General features: G+C 43.6%; 1 protein-coding gene across 2 annotated transcripts in view; it reads left to right on the forward strand.

Annotated features, from left to right (window-relative positions):
- inpp5a (inositol polyphosphate-5-phosphatase A) overlaps positions 1 to 14348 on the forward strand; it is a 155333-nt gene that overhangs the window by 54509 nt on the left and 86476 nt on the right. For both annotated transcript variants that reach the window (XM_082556407.1, XM_082556408.1), the window contains 2 exons: positions 889 to 989; positions 1155 to 1242. In XM_082556407.1, coding sequence (XP_082412533.1) covers positions 889 to 989; positions 1155 to 1242 — 189 coding nt within the window. The remainder of the gene's footprint in view (positions 1 to 888; positions 990 to 1154; positions 1243 to 14348) is intronic.

Genomic DNA, 14348 nt, shown 5'->3' on the forward strand with positions numbered 1-14348 from the left:
ATCCATAGCATTACTGCCATACATTACTTTTATTTGATTGGGCCTGTAGTGAGCATAATGCAATGCTGAGGTGGGGGCGGGAGCTGGTGAAGTAGCGTGGCTCCATTGGGGTCCAGGGATCATTTGTAGCCCCCACCACTCACCGGGCTGCGACAATGATGTATAGCTCGCGCCTGACATCCATAGGGGCGACCCTGTGAGTGCTTGTGAGTGCTGTAAATCACTCGCTGGTATTGATTTTCCATTAGAAGTCAGCCACTCTGAGCACCTCTGACAGGGTGCTCACAAACACCTCCCAATGTGTAATAGGAGGTCATGTGACTCAGGGGGAGATAGCTTCCAGGAAGTGTTTGTTGCTCACAGCCGTATAATAAAAATCATCACTTTTTTCCTGTTTCCTGGAGTCTTGCCCAAACTCTAATAAGCATCTGATATATCGCTGGAGCGGTGCAGTTGTTATTGGTACACTGAGTGAGGTGTCAGCACTAATGGCGATGTGTGAGCGTCTGTCACACCCTGCTGTACATACATAGAGATCTGCAGGCCCATCTCTGGTTGTAGATGAAGAGGGGCCAGCGTTACGCGTGTGGAACAAGCTCACTAAGTGCCTTCTGCCTAAATTAGCAAGGCACTTTGTCTTGTGTAAATATAGTAGCATGTCAAAGAGTCGCGTTAGGAAGAATTGTAGAGGCCCAGGTGCCAAGTCAATATAGGTTTTTACGCTTGGATAAATGATTCAAATTTAGCTTTGTTTATTGTGTGAAAATGGGCGTGCTGCAGTTATTGTTGTGGATGTACTCCACTTAAAAAATAAAATGAAGTGAAACACAACTGTTTGTCCTGTTTGCTCTCTTTTCACCTGTGCTTTTTTTCTGTCTTGTGTTTCAGACAGTACAGTCGCATAAGCCTCACTTCTTGGCACTGCATTGTCAGGAGGTGGGTGGGAAGAATTTCGAGGAGTCCATGTCACACGTGGATAATTTTGTGAAGTAAGTGTTGTGCTCATAAGTTTGTCTGATAGTTTTTTGTAGTGCTATAGACCGTGCAACACCCCCTGCAAAATTTTAGCCATTTAGGTCATATCTCAACTTTTTTGCGCTAGTTTGAACTTTTTTTTTTTGCTTATATATGACCTGGTGTGTTCTGTCCCTCAGAGAGCTGTTGTCCAGCGATGCCTTGAAGGAATACAGCAGAGCCCGCGTCTACCTCGATGAGAACTACAGATCCCAGGAGCATTTCACAGTGAGTGGCGTTTGATAGATTGTATCGGCTGCTGTGTGGATTTACCCCAGTTGTGAAAGTGTCTCCTGCCTCATTTCCATCTCTGCCATCCCCTCTCTGTCGTTCCTTGTTTTTCTGGTGGTTGCCCTCTGTTCCCCTCTTTCTACCTCACTTATTCTCTAAAGTGGTCGAATGATGTGTATCAATGAAAGAGGTGCAGGAAATGTTGAGTTAGTATAAACATGGTAATGTAGAAACTTTAACAAAGCTGATAAGCACTTATACTTATTAAACAGAAGGAGTAAGAAATATTCTTGGTTAATTTTTGCTGTTGTAGCTGTTTTAAAAAAAGATCTTCTACTTTTCAGCCACAATATCGATCGTATTAAAAAAAAATCTTGATTTCAGTGGGTGGCATTTGATGGCGGTAAGCAAACACTGCTAACTTAGGGTGTAATGTTTTCTTGCATCAGTGCAGAAGTTGATGCGAGTCAGTCAACGCAGCTTAAAAGGTAGTGAGTGCTTTGACTGTTCACTTTATTTTCATTGGCTCTCTTGCATGAATTACATGCTAGTGATGATTGGATTTCACCGGGATTATGCTAAATGCTAAATATACAATATTGAGTTTCCTTGCTAGGAGGCAAAGTGCCATTCCTGTGCACTCCTTCAGATGTACATGTATGATAAATACACAGAAAAAGAAGGATTGTTTGTTATAAGCTTACATCTGTTGTGATAGGGATGGCTAACTAGCTCAATCATTTGGTCTGAATCAATTTTTATTGCTCAACATGAAGATTTGGTACTGGATTTAATCATCTTTAATGCACTTAGGATGTGTAGCCACAGAACAGGGCCAACGCAGCGGGATAGAGAACCATTCACACTCACATTCACACCTACAGCGATTTAGAGTCACCGGTTAACCTAACCTGTGCATAGCTGGAGAGAGCTCACTTAAGCACAGGGAGAATCATGCAAACTTCACACAGAGCGAGGCCCCAGACCTCAGACTAGTTGTATCAAAGTAGAACTCCATTAGCAGACAGTTTGTACCCTAAAAATGATGAAAAAATTTCTTATTAACTTAGCTTGAAGCTTAAAAGTTCAATTCAGTTTTATTTATACAGCACCACATCACAACAATAGTCGTCTCAAGGCGCTTTATATTGTAAGGTAGAGCCTACAATAATAGTAGATACAGAGAAAAGTGCAGAGGTCTATTAACACATAGTGAATGAGAAAGGTGACTGAAGTAGAAACACATAATGCATCATGGGAATCCCCCAGGAGCATACACCTATTGCAGCATAACTAAAGGAGAATTCAGGGCCACTTGATCGAGCCCTAACTATATGCTAACAATTCAGCATATATATAAAATTATATGCTTTGATCCACACAACCCCACCACTGCCACCACCTGCTCTTTACACATTTCACATGAATTCTAATGCTATCAAGAACATTTGATACGTGCCAGTGCAGAAGCAATTTTGTGATAGGTGACTGAAATGGCACCACAATATCCTCCTAAAATAGGACACTGTGGTGGTATTTTAGTCTGTGGTTGGCATTGCTCTGTTTGTTTTCTGTAGATAGAACATGAACTAAAAAGCTGTCGCACACCATGTAATTGTTACATATGAGCTGAGTCTGTGGAAACGGACAACCGCATTACCTGGTTTTGGTTTGATATGAGTGCATAAATGAAAGATGGAGTGACGCAGCAGCAGCTGTGACACAGCTTTGCACCTGCGTTCCCACAGCCAAGTGTCACCTAATGTGATACATGACACTCACGTTGTTAGCTGCTCACATTGTAGGAGCCACCTTGCTCAGTTTTCCTAACACCTGCAGTAAACGCAGATGACCACAAGATGGCAGTAGAGATCTGGAACTCAGCTGAGCTGAGGCTGGAAGTGCTTGGGGATTGTTTCAGTACTGATTAGTAAATCATAGATTCCTAAACGTGAGCTGGGATTTATAAACAAAGCATATTTCAATTAAAAAAGAAAAAAAAGTGGAGAAATTGTCCTGTTTCGTACATGTTTATGACCTTAAAATCGACACTTATAAAATCATTTTTCTTCTCAATGACTCTTTCCATACCTCCTCCTGCTAAACAGCTTCTGTGCCCTCTAGGTGGAGCCAAATGCTCAATTGTAACACCAGCAGCAGAGGATTGAGTGCTGCTCTCTCTCCACATAGAAGCATGTTTTATGTTGTAGCGTTATGGCTGATAGTGACCAGGCTGCAGGTGCATCAGATAATGATCTCCGCGTTCCCAGGAGATTATGTAGATAGACTATAAAATAACATATGGATGTTGTCCAGTTATGGACCGTGCCCCCAGACCCAGTTTGTCTGTGATCGCTGCCTGCGTCTATCTTGGATCTCCTCAGCACTTTGTGCGTTATCGCCACGCTACACTGCACCTCCACAAACGCTCATAAATCACAGCACCCACTGAGTCACATTTGCTCTTTTCAAAAAAATATTACAAACACTGGCCTTTCCCAAATCTAATTATCTGCCATTTCACATAAGCGCCGCTAATATCCCAGCATTATGATCTGTTTATTTAATGGTGTTTGTCTATGGATTAACCTTTTTTTCTTTTCTTTTTTTCCACCATTTTTTATATTTTAATTTTCCTCAAATACAGACGGCAGCTTGTGCTCGTCTTTGTGAGTCAGTCAGCGGAAAGAGAAACATCTGATGTGCTTTCGATGATGTTGATATTGAAATCCTGGCAACAGTAAATATGAATAGACTCTCCAGTCTTTCTCACACAGGGCTTGCCATTTAGCTCTGATGACATCACCTCTATTTGTTTTCTCAGTCTTCGATCTTTTTTTTTTTTGTTCCCTCCTCCCTGTGCTCTGGGGATAATTGTTTGTTGTCTGCCCCGCTTGTCAATTTTCAGATAATGTAAGTGGGAACACATTTCTGGGTCCTGAGATTCCACTCGGTGTGAGTGTGTGCTGCTGTGTTTCCTGCATGCATCCGTGTATGTGTATGCATATATGTTTGTGTTGGTGTTTTTTGGGACGTTTTTTGGGACACACACACACACACGTTGTGTGTGTGTGTGTGTTTGAGAGTGAATGCAAAGGGGAATGCAATTTATAAATGCGTTGACATGAATGCATGGAGCCCTATAATAAGACGGTCAATTTATTTCCTTGCAGTGATTGATTTATTGCAACTTGATGATTCATCTAATGCCTAAATCAAGAAAATATGATATAAAATTTGTCTTTTCTTCCCAGTTTTTAGCTATTTTTTGCAAACAATCTGTACTTTTGCTTTTTTAAATGAAATATTTCAATATGCTCCTTTGAATAATGGATGGATTTTTTCCAGTAAATAAGTAGAATATTAAATTGTAATAATTCAAGTCATAAGCATGAACACAACTGATGAAATGTAAAGAAATATAAAGCTAAAAAAGAAATGTTAACCCCCCCCCCCAAAAAAAAAATAAATAATTTTAAACATATAAATAATGACAAGTAATGCAAAAATAAGAATGTCGAAGCCTAATTTAGTTTTTTATAGGAAAGACTTGGCTTTTTTCATTTTCATAATTTATTAGAATTATTTAGATTCCAGTCCTCACATCTCTTAAAGCATCTTTCCAATAATTGCTAGATAATAGCACCGTGTAATACCTGCATGTCAAATCTGAAAAATCTGAACAATGAGAAGCCGGGCGAGCTGGTAGCTCCTCCTCTCCTCCCAGAGGAAGGTGGCGGTACCTTGACTGACATGTTCCCCCCTACGGCTGAGCCCCGGCCTGGTGTTTTACAGCCCCGTTAAGGTATACAGCAGGTAAAATGTCAATTAGGAAGGCCCGCCCTGATAACTCAACTCCCAATCCACTTGTTCTTGGCCATTAATATTTATCGTAGGCCTGGCCCTGGAGCTGCAGCCCATGTCATCTGGAGTGACGTGCGCTGATGCTGATGCTACTGCGTCCCGACACACACTTTGCTCTGGTGTCTCTGCAGCTTGCACAGAAAGGACACCTACCGCAGTCACACAAGCCTAATCAAGCTGTCCACACAGAGCAGGCACACGGCGCCTCCTCAGCCCTCAGTTGTTCCGGGGCATTTTAATGGGAAATTAAAGGCTTCTCTCATGTCTGTGGTCTGCAGGACAGGAATGAGAGCAGAGAGTAGAGGATAAATCAGGCCTCGTGCTTTGACAGGAGACCGCTGTTTCTTTTTATGTTTTGTGTTAGCACTTTGTCCTGCTTTGTTTTTCCCTTGGATTTGTGTCCTTGAACGTGAAGATGAGACAAATCTGCTGTGCTTGCTTGATTTGATCAAGTGTATCAAGTTGATACAAACTGCAAATGGTGACCCAGCAGAGGCAACATTTAGCATGAATCTTAAATCGTTTGTATTTGAGTGAATTTTTATTATGATTGCATTAAGCATCTTAGTTTGTTTGGAATAATGGAGCAGAAGTTGTGTTTGTGGCTTCAGAATGAGTCTTATAACCACCAAGGTTGAGTCCTCTCTCAGGTAAGCCAGGATTCTGACAAAAATACATTTACAGTAGAGCCCAGCTTTGCTAAGTAGGACAGGATGACAGTAGAAGCCTTGGGTCAAACTAATTTGTATGAAATCTAATTTCATATGTATATTGCATTTGAAGCTGGGCAGCACGGTGCAGTTGTTAGCACTGTCACGTCATGTAAGAAAGCTTCTGGGGTTTTAATCTGCTAGTCGAATTTGCGGGGGCGGTTTTCTGTGTCTGCTCAAATTTCCTCCGGCCATCCATGCTTGTTAGGTTGATTGGAGATTCTAAATCGGCTGTACGAGTGAGTTTGTGTTTGCATATCCGTCTGTCTCTTTGACTTTGTCCTAAGACGGACTAACGACCTGTCTGCGTTTTACCCCACACAGACAGGAGTAGACTCCAGCACAGTGCAAACCTCTGTTGAGGCACAAAGCCACTGCAGTACGGCGTGTATGCCCAGAGGAGAAATACTGGGTGTAACTAAGTTAAGCGAATATGATTTATGAACGGAAAATAAACAAGCAACAGTTTGTTGATGCTATCGTGCAGACCTTTATTTGTCTGAAATTCAACTGGAATTTGCTGCTAATTAATGAAAATGCATATGGGTGGGTGGGGAAGGAGGCCAGAAGCTCTTTTAACATTTGAAGATGGGCGGGCGAGGTGAGGTTTCCAGAGCCACTCTACAGGTGGGTGAGGCTCTCATGAATGGATGGATGAATTTGAAGTAAAAATGAAAATGTGCCGTGAAGAAAAAAGATGAAAAAAAGGAAGCAGATAAAGAAGAAATACAAAAACAATATGAATAGATTATTGGAATTTAAAAGTGTATATTGTAACACTTTTCTGTGTTTTGCATTTGTGAAACCTGATAGTGCTTTTTGGGGGATGTTTTATTGATAGATAATGGTAAGTTTGGTATGACATGGAAGTCAAATCTAACATTAAATCTAATTTGACCACCAAAGATACAAATACAAAATTGCCTCAGAGTCTCAGCTCAGTCAGTCTGTGTTTTGGGGCAGGCTCAACTAGATCCTGTTGCAAAGGGAATAAAAAGACTACTACAAGTGGATTGTGAAACCGGAGCCTCATTATTTAAGTAAAGGAAAGCAAGAGTCCCAGTTTTATGCAGAGAAACCCCACCTGAAGCAAAGCATTAACGCCTTTATTTCCTGACTTCCTGAAGTTGCATTCAGATTCCTGGTTCATCTTCCTGCAGAGGTGATTCCCATGATGCATGCTGTAATGCAATCATCAGTCCCTCTCTCCTAAGGCAGGAATTTATGAACGCTTAGTGTCCGTCTGTGCTGACAGGGCTTCAGTTTCACTGTGTTTAAACCATTGCCCAGAAATCCATGTCACTCACATTTATTGCCTTCCTCTTTTTCCCTTCTTAAAAAAAACAACGACTTGATCCTATACCCCACCCCCCGCTTTTTTATGAGGACACAAACTCGGTTGCATATAGAGATTATATACTTTCCAGTTAAAGTGGGGTCACAGAGGAAGGGTCTCCATGTAGAGTCTGTTGGTTTTGCACACAGAGGTTAACTAGCTCCAGCATCTACCCTCCTCCTCCTCCTGCTCTGCCTCCCAGCTCTGTGTTTAAAAACGCCACAGCGGGCACATAAGCAGGTTAAAATATTGCAAACTAAATCTAAGAGAGCTCTTATTTCAATATGGTGAGAAGTACGGCACCGACTGAGGCCACTTGAATGGAGTAGATGTCAGCTCGGTAATATCGCCGGGCCATAACTCTCCATGGCCATCACTCATACTCTCGTGGGCAGACATAAGTGCACACACACACACACACACACACACACACACACACACACACACACACACACATGCAGAGGCAGATAAACACAGTGCAAGCATGCACGTAGGAGAAAATAAAAAAGCACACACACTTTGGACATGCCTTGAGCGACAATCAATGAATCTGCCATCACAGGTGAATTATGATTCCTCGGGAGCGGGCCTTCTCTATGTGAAAATATTTTGACTGAAAATGTAGATATAATTAATGGATTGTGTAAAGAAGCGGAGAAATTGATGCATTTATTACAAGAAGGGAAATCTGTGGGGCAGTTGAGCCTTTACCCCCCCGGATTGCTGCGGCACCGCTCTCTCTCACACACACACACACACTCTCTCTGATAAAGCCGAGCATCTGGCCGAGGAGAGTAAATCAGTTGAGGTGGCCGTGTTGTTGTCCTGTGGCGGAGGGTGGCATGTCGTTGTGGTGGTGGTGGTGAGGTGTCTCCAGCCTCAGATAATGATGTGATTCCAGCATGAGGCGGGCTGGGTGTACCTCACCGCCGTCCATTATGATGTGCAGCCCCGCAGCCACCGAGGGGGCAGAGTGAAGGTGAGCCTGTCATATCGATCTTTTTAGTGCTAAAATATGAGCCACTTTACTCTGCTCCCCAGCGCAGTGATGTGAAAAATAATAACTCGGACCCAAATTAAAAATATTGATCGCTTAGGTGGTGTTGAGAGCAAATAAACACCCTCTGAAGGATTTTTATCCCCCCACTCCTCTCCCACCACCTTTCCCCTCCTCCCCTCCTTCCCTCCTATCCCTGTCTTGTCCAGGGAAAGGGCCGGGTTAGAGATGGAGGGGGTGGTGGGGGCTCGCTGGACTGTAAAAACATCACTGCGTCTTGTTGTTGGTTGTCTTCATAACACCCACCTCGCAGACTCTCAGCGCTCTTTATTGTTCCCGGACACAAATCAGCAGCAAACATGTTTTCAGATACTCCCTAACGCTGATTGATCGAGTTTTGACTCCATAATCTGGCATTAGCTCGGCTTCATTCAGGTATCTTCCCCCCCGCCGGCCCGCCACCCCAACCACCCCCGCGAGTCGTAATTTTTTGCACATCCCAGCTTGACTTTTTTATTCCTTCTCCGCCGTTAACAGATGAGCTGACACGGGGCCATCAAACGGGTGGGAAAACAATTGCCACAAGGTTAATTTTATTGCCTGCTCCATGCATTTGTGAGCAGGCGGGAGGTGTCCTCTGCCCGGGTCCTGATGAATGGCTGCGCCGAGCGGGCAGGAATGAAAATGAGAGGGGAGAGGCCAGGCGCGGGGGAGCCAGAGTCCCTGCCGCTCCTACCTGAAATTGAAATTTTTTTTTTCTGACATGCTCAGAATTGGTATTCTGATATATAAGAGAGGCGACGTTCCATTTAGTTTGATGATGAAGGCCGTCATGTGTCCCACTCAATCGCTTTTTACGACTTCTACTTTGCCTCGTACATCCGAAGAAGGTTAATATCCGCACACCCTAAATGGCGGATGTCAGATTGTCCGGAGTCTGTAGGAAAATAAACTACTTAGTGTGTCTAAATGCTGTCGTAATACTTGGCCGCAGCACTATTGATTGTCTACAAGGACGTTTGTTGTGTTTTGGGCCCGAAGCGGGATGAATAGATATTTGATGGAGCGTGGAGAGCGAGGCCGCACCAGCATCTGCATCTTTCTGCTGTGTCAGTGGGGATGAGAGCCAGGGCGTTGGGGAGAATCACATGCTGCCTGTTGACATCAGTGAGAGGGAGCGGGGCCTGGAGCTGGCGATATCTCCTCTTCCCCACTTGAGCCGGGTCCTCTTGCTGAAAGCTCACTTCTGTCTGCTGGCTTCAGGCCCTCACTCAGCGTGTGTGTACGTTTCAGCTGTTGCTCATATAGGGCCATCTCCAGGCAGCGCTTTGACCATACATATCGATTCTTCCTCCTCCACCAGCTATAGTTGCTCCATTTGCATGGCCCGGCTGACCCAAGCCGTCAGTGGCCATTATATCCCCATTAGCTAATCTCTCAGCTTTGATTTCCATAATCCTCTCTCTATTGAAAGCCCTCACAGCTCTCACAGACCCACTCTCTGAGGAGGAAGAAAACAGACCCCCACTCAGCCCACACACTCCATTCTTCACTAACATGCATCACACACTCAAAGCCAGCATTCGTATACTTGGCGTAACCGATGATGCCCCATTATGCTGTGTTATTCACTTATAATGCTACATTTTGGCAACAGCGGAAGTATTAAGATCAAAAACCACAATTTTTACTTATGAGTGCATTCTTTAACACTTACACTATAATAATAATTATTATTCACCCTGTTAGCTTAGGATGATAATCCTTTTAGAAAAACGAACTGACGTTTTTGATGTTTTAAATGTGTGTTTTTGTCCCCTGATAGCCACACATTCTGATAGGGTTAGTGTTAGGGGTACTATTATTGTGTATTATTGTGTAAATAATCAATGTGGAGTTAATTTAGGCAGTTTTATTTGTATTTTTATTTGTATATTTAATCTAAGTATAGACACAAATCTAAAAATTTGGCATGCAGTGTAAATAAAAGCAATGATTTGCAGATCTCATAAACCAATAGTTTATTCACAAAAGAACATATACACTGATATGTTTTAATATTTTATGAAATATATTAGCTTATTTTGAATTTGATGGCAGCAACACGCCATGCAACGTTGAGATGGAGTCACCAAAAGGCTGGAAAAATAAGTGGTACAAAACAGAAACAGCTGGAGGAACACTTTGCAACTGGCAGCAGTTCAGGAACATGATTGGGAGGATAAAGAGCATCTTAGAGAGGCTTCTCAGGGGTAAAGATGGGCAGAGGTTCACCAATCTGCAGAAAAACTGACTGCATATTGTGGAACAATTTCAGAATAATGTGCCTCAACATAAAGCCACTGTGAATATTTCATAATTTACAATAAATAATTGGTTGATTCTGGGAATTCTAGAAATGTCCATGTGCGAGGGGATGAGGCCGAAAATTTCTAGGCTTGACTTTCCTGACATGTTTATTTTCTGAAAACAGCCCATAGGTCTTTCAATATTCTAATAGGCTTGTGAGGCTTGTATAGCCAAAAATGTGGCAGCGAGTGTGAAGCTTTCCTTTCAAACCTTTTTAAAAATGGATTATAAAGACGCCTTTTGTGCTCATTTTTAACTCTATATTTGTATTTTTGGACTCAGCTGGAGTAGTTTTGCCTGACTCACAGCTCAAAATAATCCATATTCACCTTGGTGCAGCCTCTCAGTTGATTCGCAGTTTTAAAAAAGCTGTTTTTGCTCCCTTCTCTCTCCATTTAAGCCAAACTTCCTCTGACACATACAGTGAAGTTACAGCGATAGATTTAATGCTCTAGTTAGCTATCAGCCTCACCTCTCCTCATATCCATCCCAGGAGCATCTGCTCCTTTTTTCAAAGAAGAAACATCCAGTGTGCCAGGCCAGACTGACCTTAATCACCCTCAGTGGAGTTCTCTTGGAGCGATTGGTTACATTGATCAAAGAGGACCTACTACCTCAAACCCACACTCCACCCTTGACACCCCCCCTCCTCACCAAATGAGCTGATAATTAATAACGGCTGGCTCTGCTAACACCAGTCAACAGACAGCATGATGGATCGGACATCTTGGATGCAAACCAATACAAAGCCAAGCTTTTCTCCATCCCTCTTGAAAGCCCCTGGGTGTCCTTTTTCCCCCTCCAGCATGATCAGGGATGCATAGTGTCACCCACCTTGCTAATTAAATCCTCACAGGTCGCTGGTGTTTTTCAGCAGGGAGGCTTTCTATCTAGGAACTATTGGCACGTATTTAATAATTCATGGAGTTAGATCATCTGAGGACACGGTGTAGGACTTGTGCTGTACTGTTGCAAACTTTGTGGTCGCAATTCATTTCATTTTACCTAATTCGCAGGAAATTAGCTATGATTTTTCAGCATTCGATTTCCACTAAATGGTGATCACGACGGATAAAGATGACGCAAATTAATAACAACTAGCTCTGAGAAAACTCTTATCATCCATCTGAAGGAATCGCACCACTGCGGGACATTTGCTGCCAAATAACAGCAGCTTCAAGCGGTTTCCTCCTCCCAGCTGTCACTGAGGTGGTTCAGCCACAGTGACAGCCGCTCCGCAGAGTCACTCTGTCTCATGACAGCTGTTTGTGGGTTTGTTTGTTTGTTTGTTTTTGCATCTTTTTGCTGAATGAGCTGAGCAGTGACAAACGTATCCATGACCGATGTACGCCCCCGTGCTAAAGGCTTCCTTTTAATCACCTCCTCTTGTTTTGTCAACACGTGATGTGGCAGCCACTAATTGTGAGATATAGGTATTTTCTCGGGGGGATGATTATGTTAGCCGCTTCATTAGCCCGAGTTCACAGCGCGTGACTTTTGCATCCTTTTGGAATAAGTATAAGTTGTATAAGTTAAGGGATATGATGAAAAGGAAGAGACACAAGGTGGAAGGTGGAGCTCATATTTTTAGGCCCTATCAGAGCAAAGTGATAGCTGGACTTAGAGGTATGGCAGTTGGGCCCAGTGTGGCCCCTAACCAGTGCAATTGGATGTAATTGGTGGATCTGGTCTTAAGAGGGAGTGGAGGGTCGGCGGCTGTGGGCTGTGAGTCTGTCATAATAACAACCAACAATGTGATCATTTCATTTCCTTTTCACTTACACATCACCTCACTGCACATGGAACAGGCCACAGAAGCACACACACACACACACACACACACTCAGGGACAAGGTTAACGTTGGGCCCCATTTATTTCACTCCAACAATGACTCTAAATAGCCTTTCAAAAGCGGAGTGAGGAGGGAGACAAAAATAATCCAATCACACAATTACTGCGAGGCTTCATTCTATAGTTAAGTGCATTTTTATTGTGTAACGTTTCGTTTTTTCCTCCCACCCCTCCCACAGTCTCTATTTTTCCTGCCTCGCTCAGCAAGCGTTCTCTCCCTGCCACTTCTCATCTAATATGGCCATAATTGGGTTTGGTTGCACAAATCAGATTTCAGCAATTGGGTTATCCTCCTCTGAAATTGGAGAGATCTGTGGGCCGGCATGGGTTGAGAGTTAATGCGCTTTTGTTAAGCCCTCCTTTTGGTGCCCGTGGCGGCAACACTGGACTGTGCTACTTAAAGCGGGCTACCTGTCACTGCGGACACTGCTCCGAATTTAGCCTCCCCCCCCCCCCCCCCCCCCCCCCTCCCAAAAAAAAAAAAAAAATCCCACTTCCCCCCTTGATATACATGCACCATTTATCCACATCCCTCACCCTCTGCTTCTCTTCAGGCAAATAATGACATTTGAATCGAGCATTAACAGGCTTAATTACTTTAAAATTGTCATTTTAATTTACACTGATATAGTATTGATCACACAAGCAGAGATTAAGGCCCTCAGTGGAGCGGTTGATGTGGAATTAAACAGGGCCGGGTCCTCCTGGGGCCCGCCTGGCCTGTCCTGCCGCAGCCAGAAGAGGAATGACATCCTCCCTCTAATGAACTGGCAGCATGCGCAGACATGAATTTCAGGCCCCGCTGGAGAAGGAGGGAAATAATGGGGTTTGGGGAGCCATGGCGGGTTATTCATTCACTGCCATGCACCAATTCTCCTGTGATTCATCCCCAGACCCCCCAGACCCCCACTGCCTGTTTGCCTGCCACATTCAGCTCGCCTGACCTTTCTTCTGCCTAAGTATATATATATATCCCTTCTGTCCTTTGGGATCACCTACTCCCCCTACCAGGTGTCATGTATAGACGGAGAAAGGAGCACGGGGAGGCATTAGAGTGGTAGAGGGAGCCGGGTTGAGACACCTGCAGCGAGCCACCAACACCCCTCTCTCTTCGGTGGAAGTGGCGGTCCGTGATCCTCCTTCACATCCTCACTCGCTCACTGGCCTGCCTGACGACGACGACGCTGTCACTGGGAATTGATCTCCTCACTTGAGCCCGGTGTCACGCACAGCTGGTTAATATCAGGGAGAGGAAATCGTTACATTAAACTCAAGCAATTTCTCTCCGGTTTGGAGAAAGCCTGCGGCTCCCGTGGCAAGGACCCTGTTGTGGAGTAATTAAAGCAGAAGGAACAACCTCTTGACACTTTCCTCCAATCAACACACTTAAACAGTCACATTGCACACAAGTGCTTTTAATGACGGGCTCTTAGAGCGAGTGGCAGAGAAGAACAAAGCTGACAGTATTTCAATGCATTAGCTGTGCTTGGCATGAGACAGCTCCTCTAAAATGAGTGTACTTTTTACCCACTTTCTTTTCACTTGAATGTGTGCAGAAGGCAAATGTATAAATCAAGTTTTTAAATGCGCTAATAGAGATGAAAGATTTAAGTAAATTTCAATTCAGTTTCATTTAGATGGCACCAAATCACAACGATAGTTGCATCAAGCCTCTTTATATCGTAATCTAAAGACCCTACAATAACAATCAGACGGCCTTCTATGAGCTTTTAACAGGAAGAGACTTCCAGCAGTGGAAGTGAATAATAATAAAAGAATAAAAAAGTTAAACAATGTGAAGAATAGAGCACAGCATCGGAGGTGCTGTCTCAAACTATGGCTGCTTGCAAACAAAAGCTTTAACATTTATGAGCTATTCCCTCTGTGACATGGATCTAATAAAGTTATGTCTCCTCCTCCTGTGTCTGTCTCCATGCTACCCCTTAGCTCGGTCGTGATTACAATTGGAGGACACATTGTGAAAACAAGGCTTCT

The sequence above is a fragment of the Aulonocara stuartgranti genome (assembly GCF_965226115.1).
Source record: "Aulonocara stuartgranti genome assembly, chromosome: 13".
NCBI lineage: Eukaryota > Metazoa > Chordata > Actinopteri > Cichliformes > Cichlidae > Aulonocara > Aulonocara stuartgranti.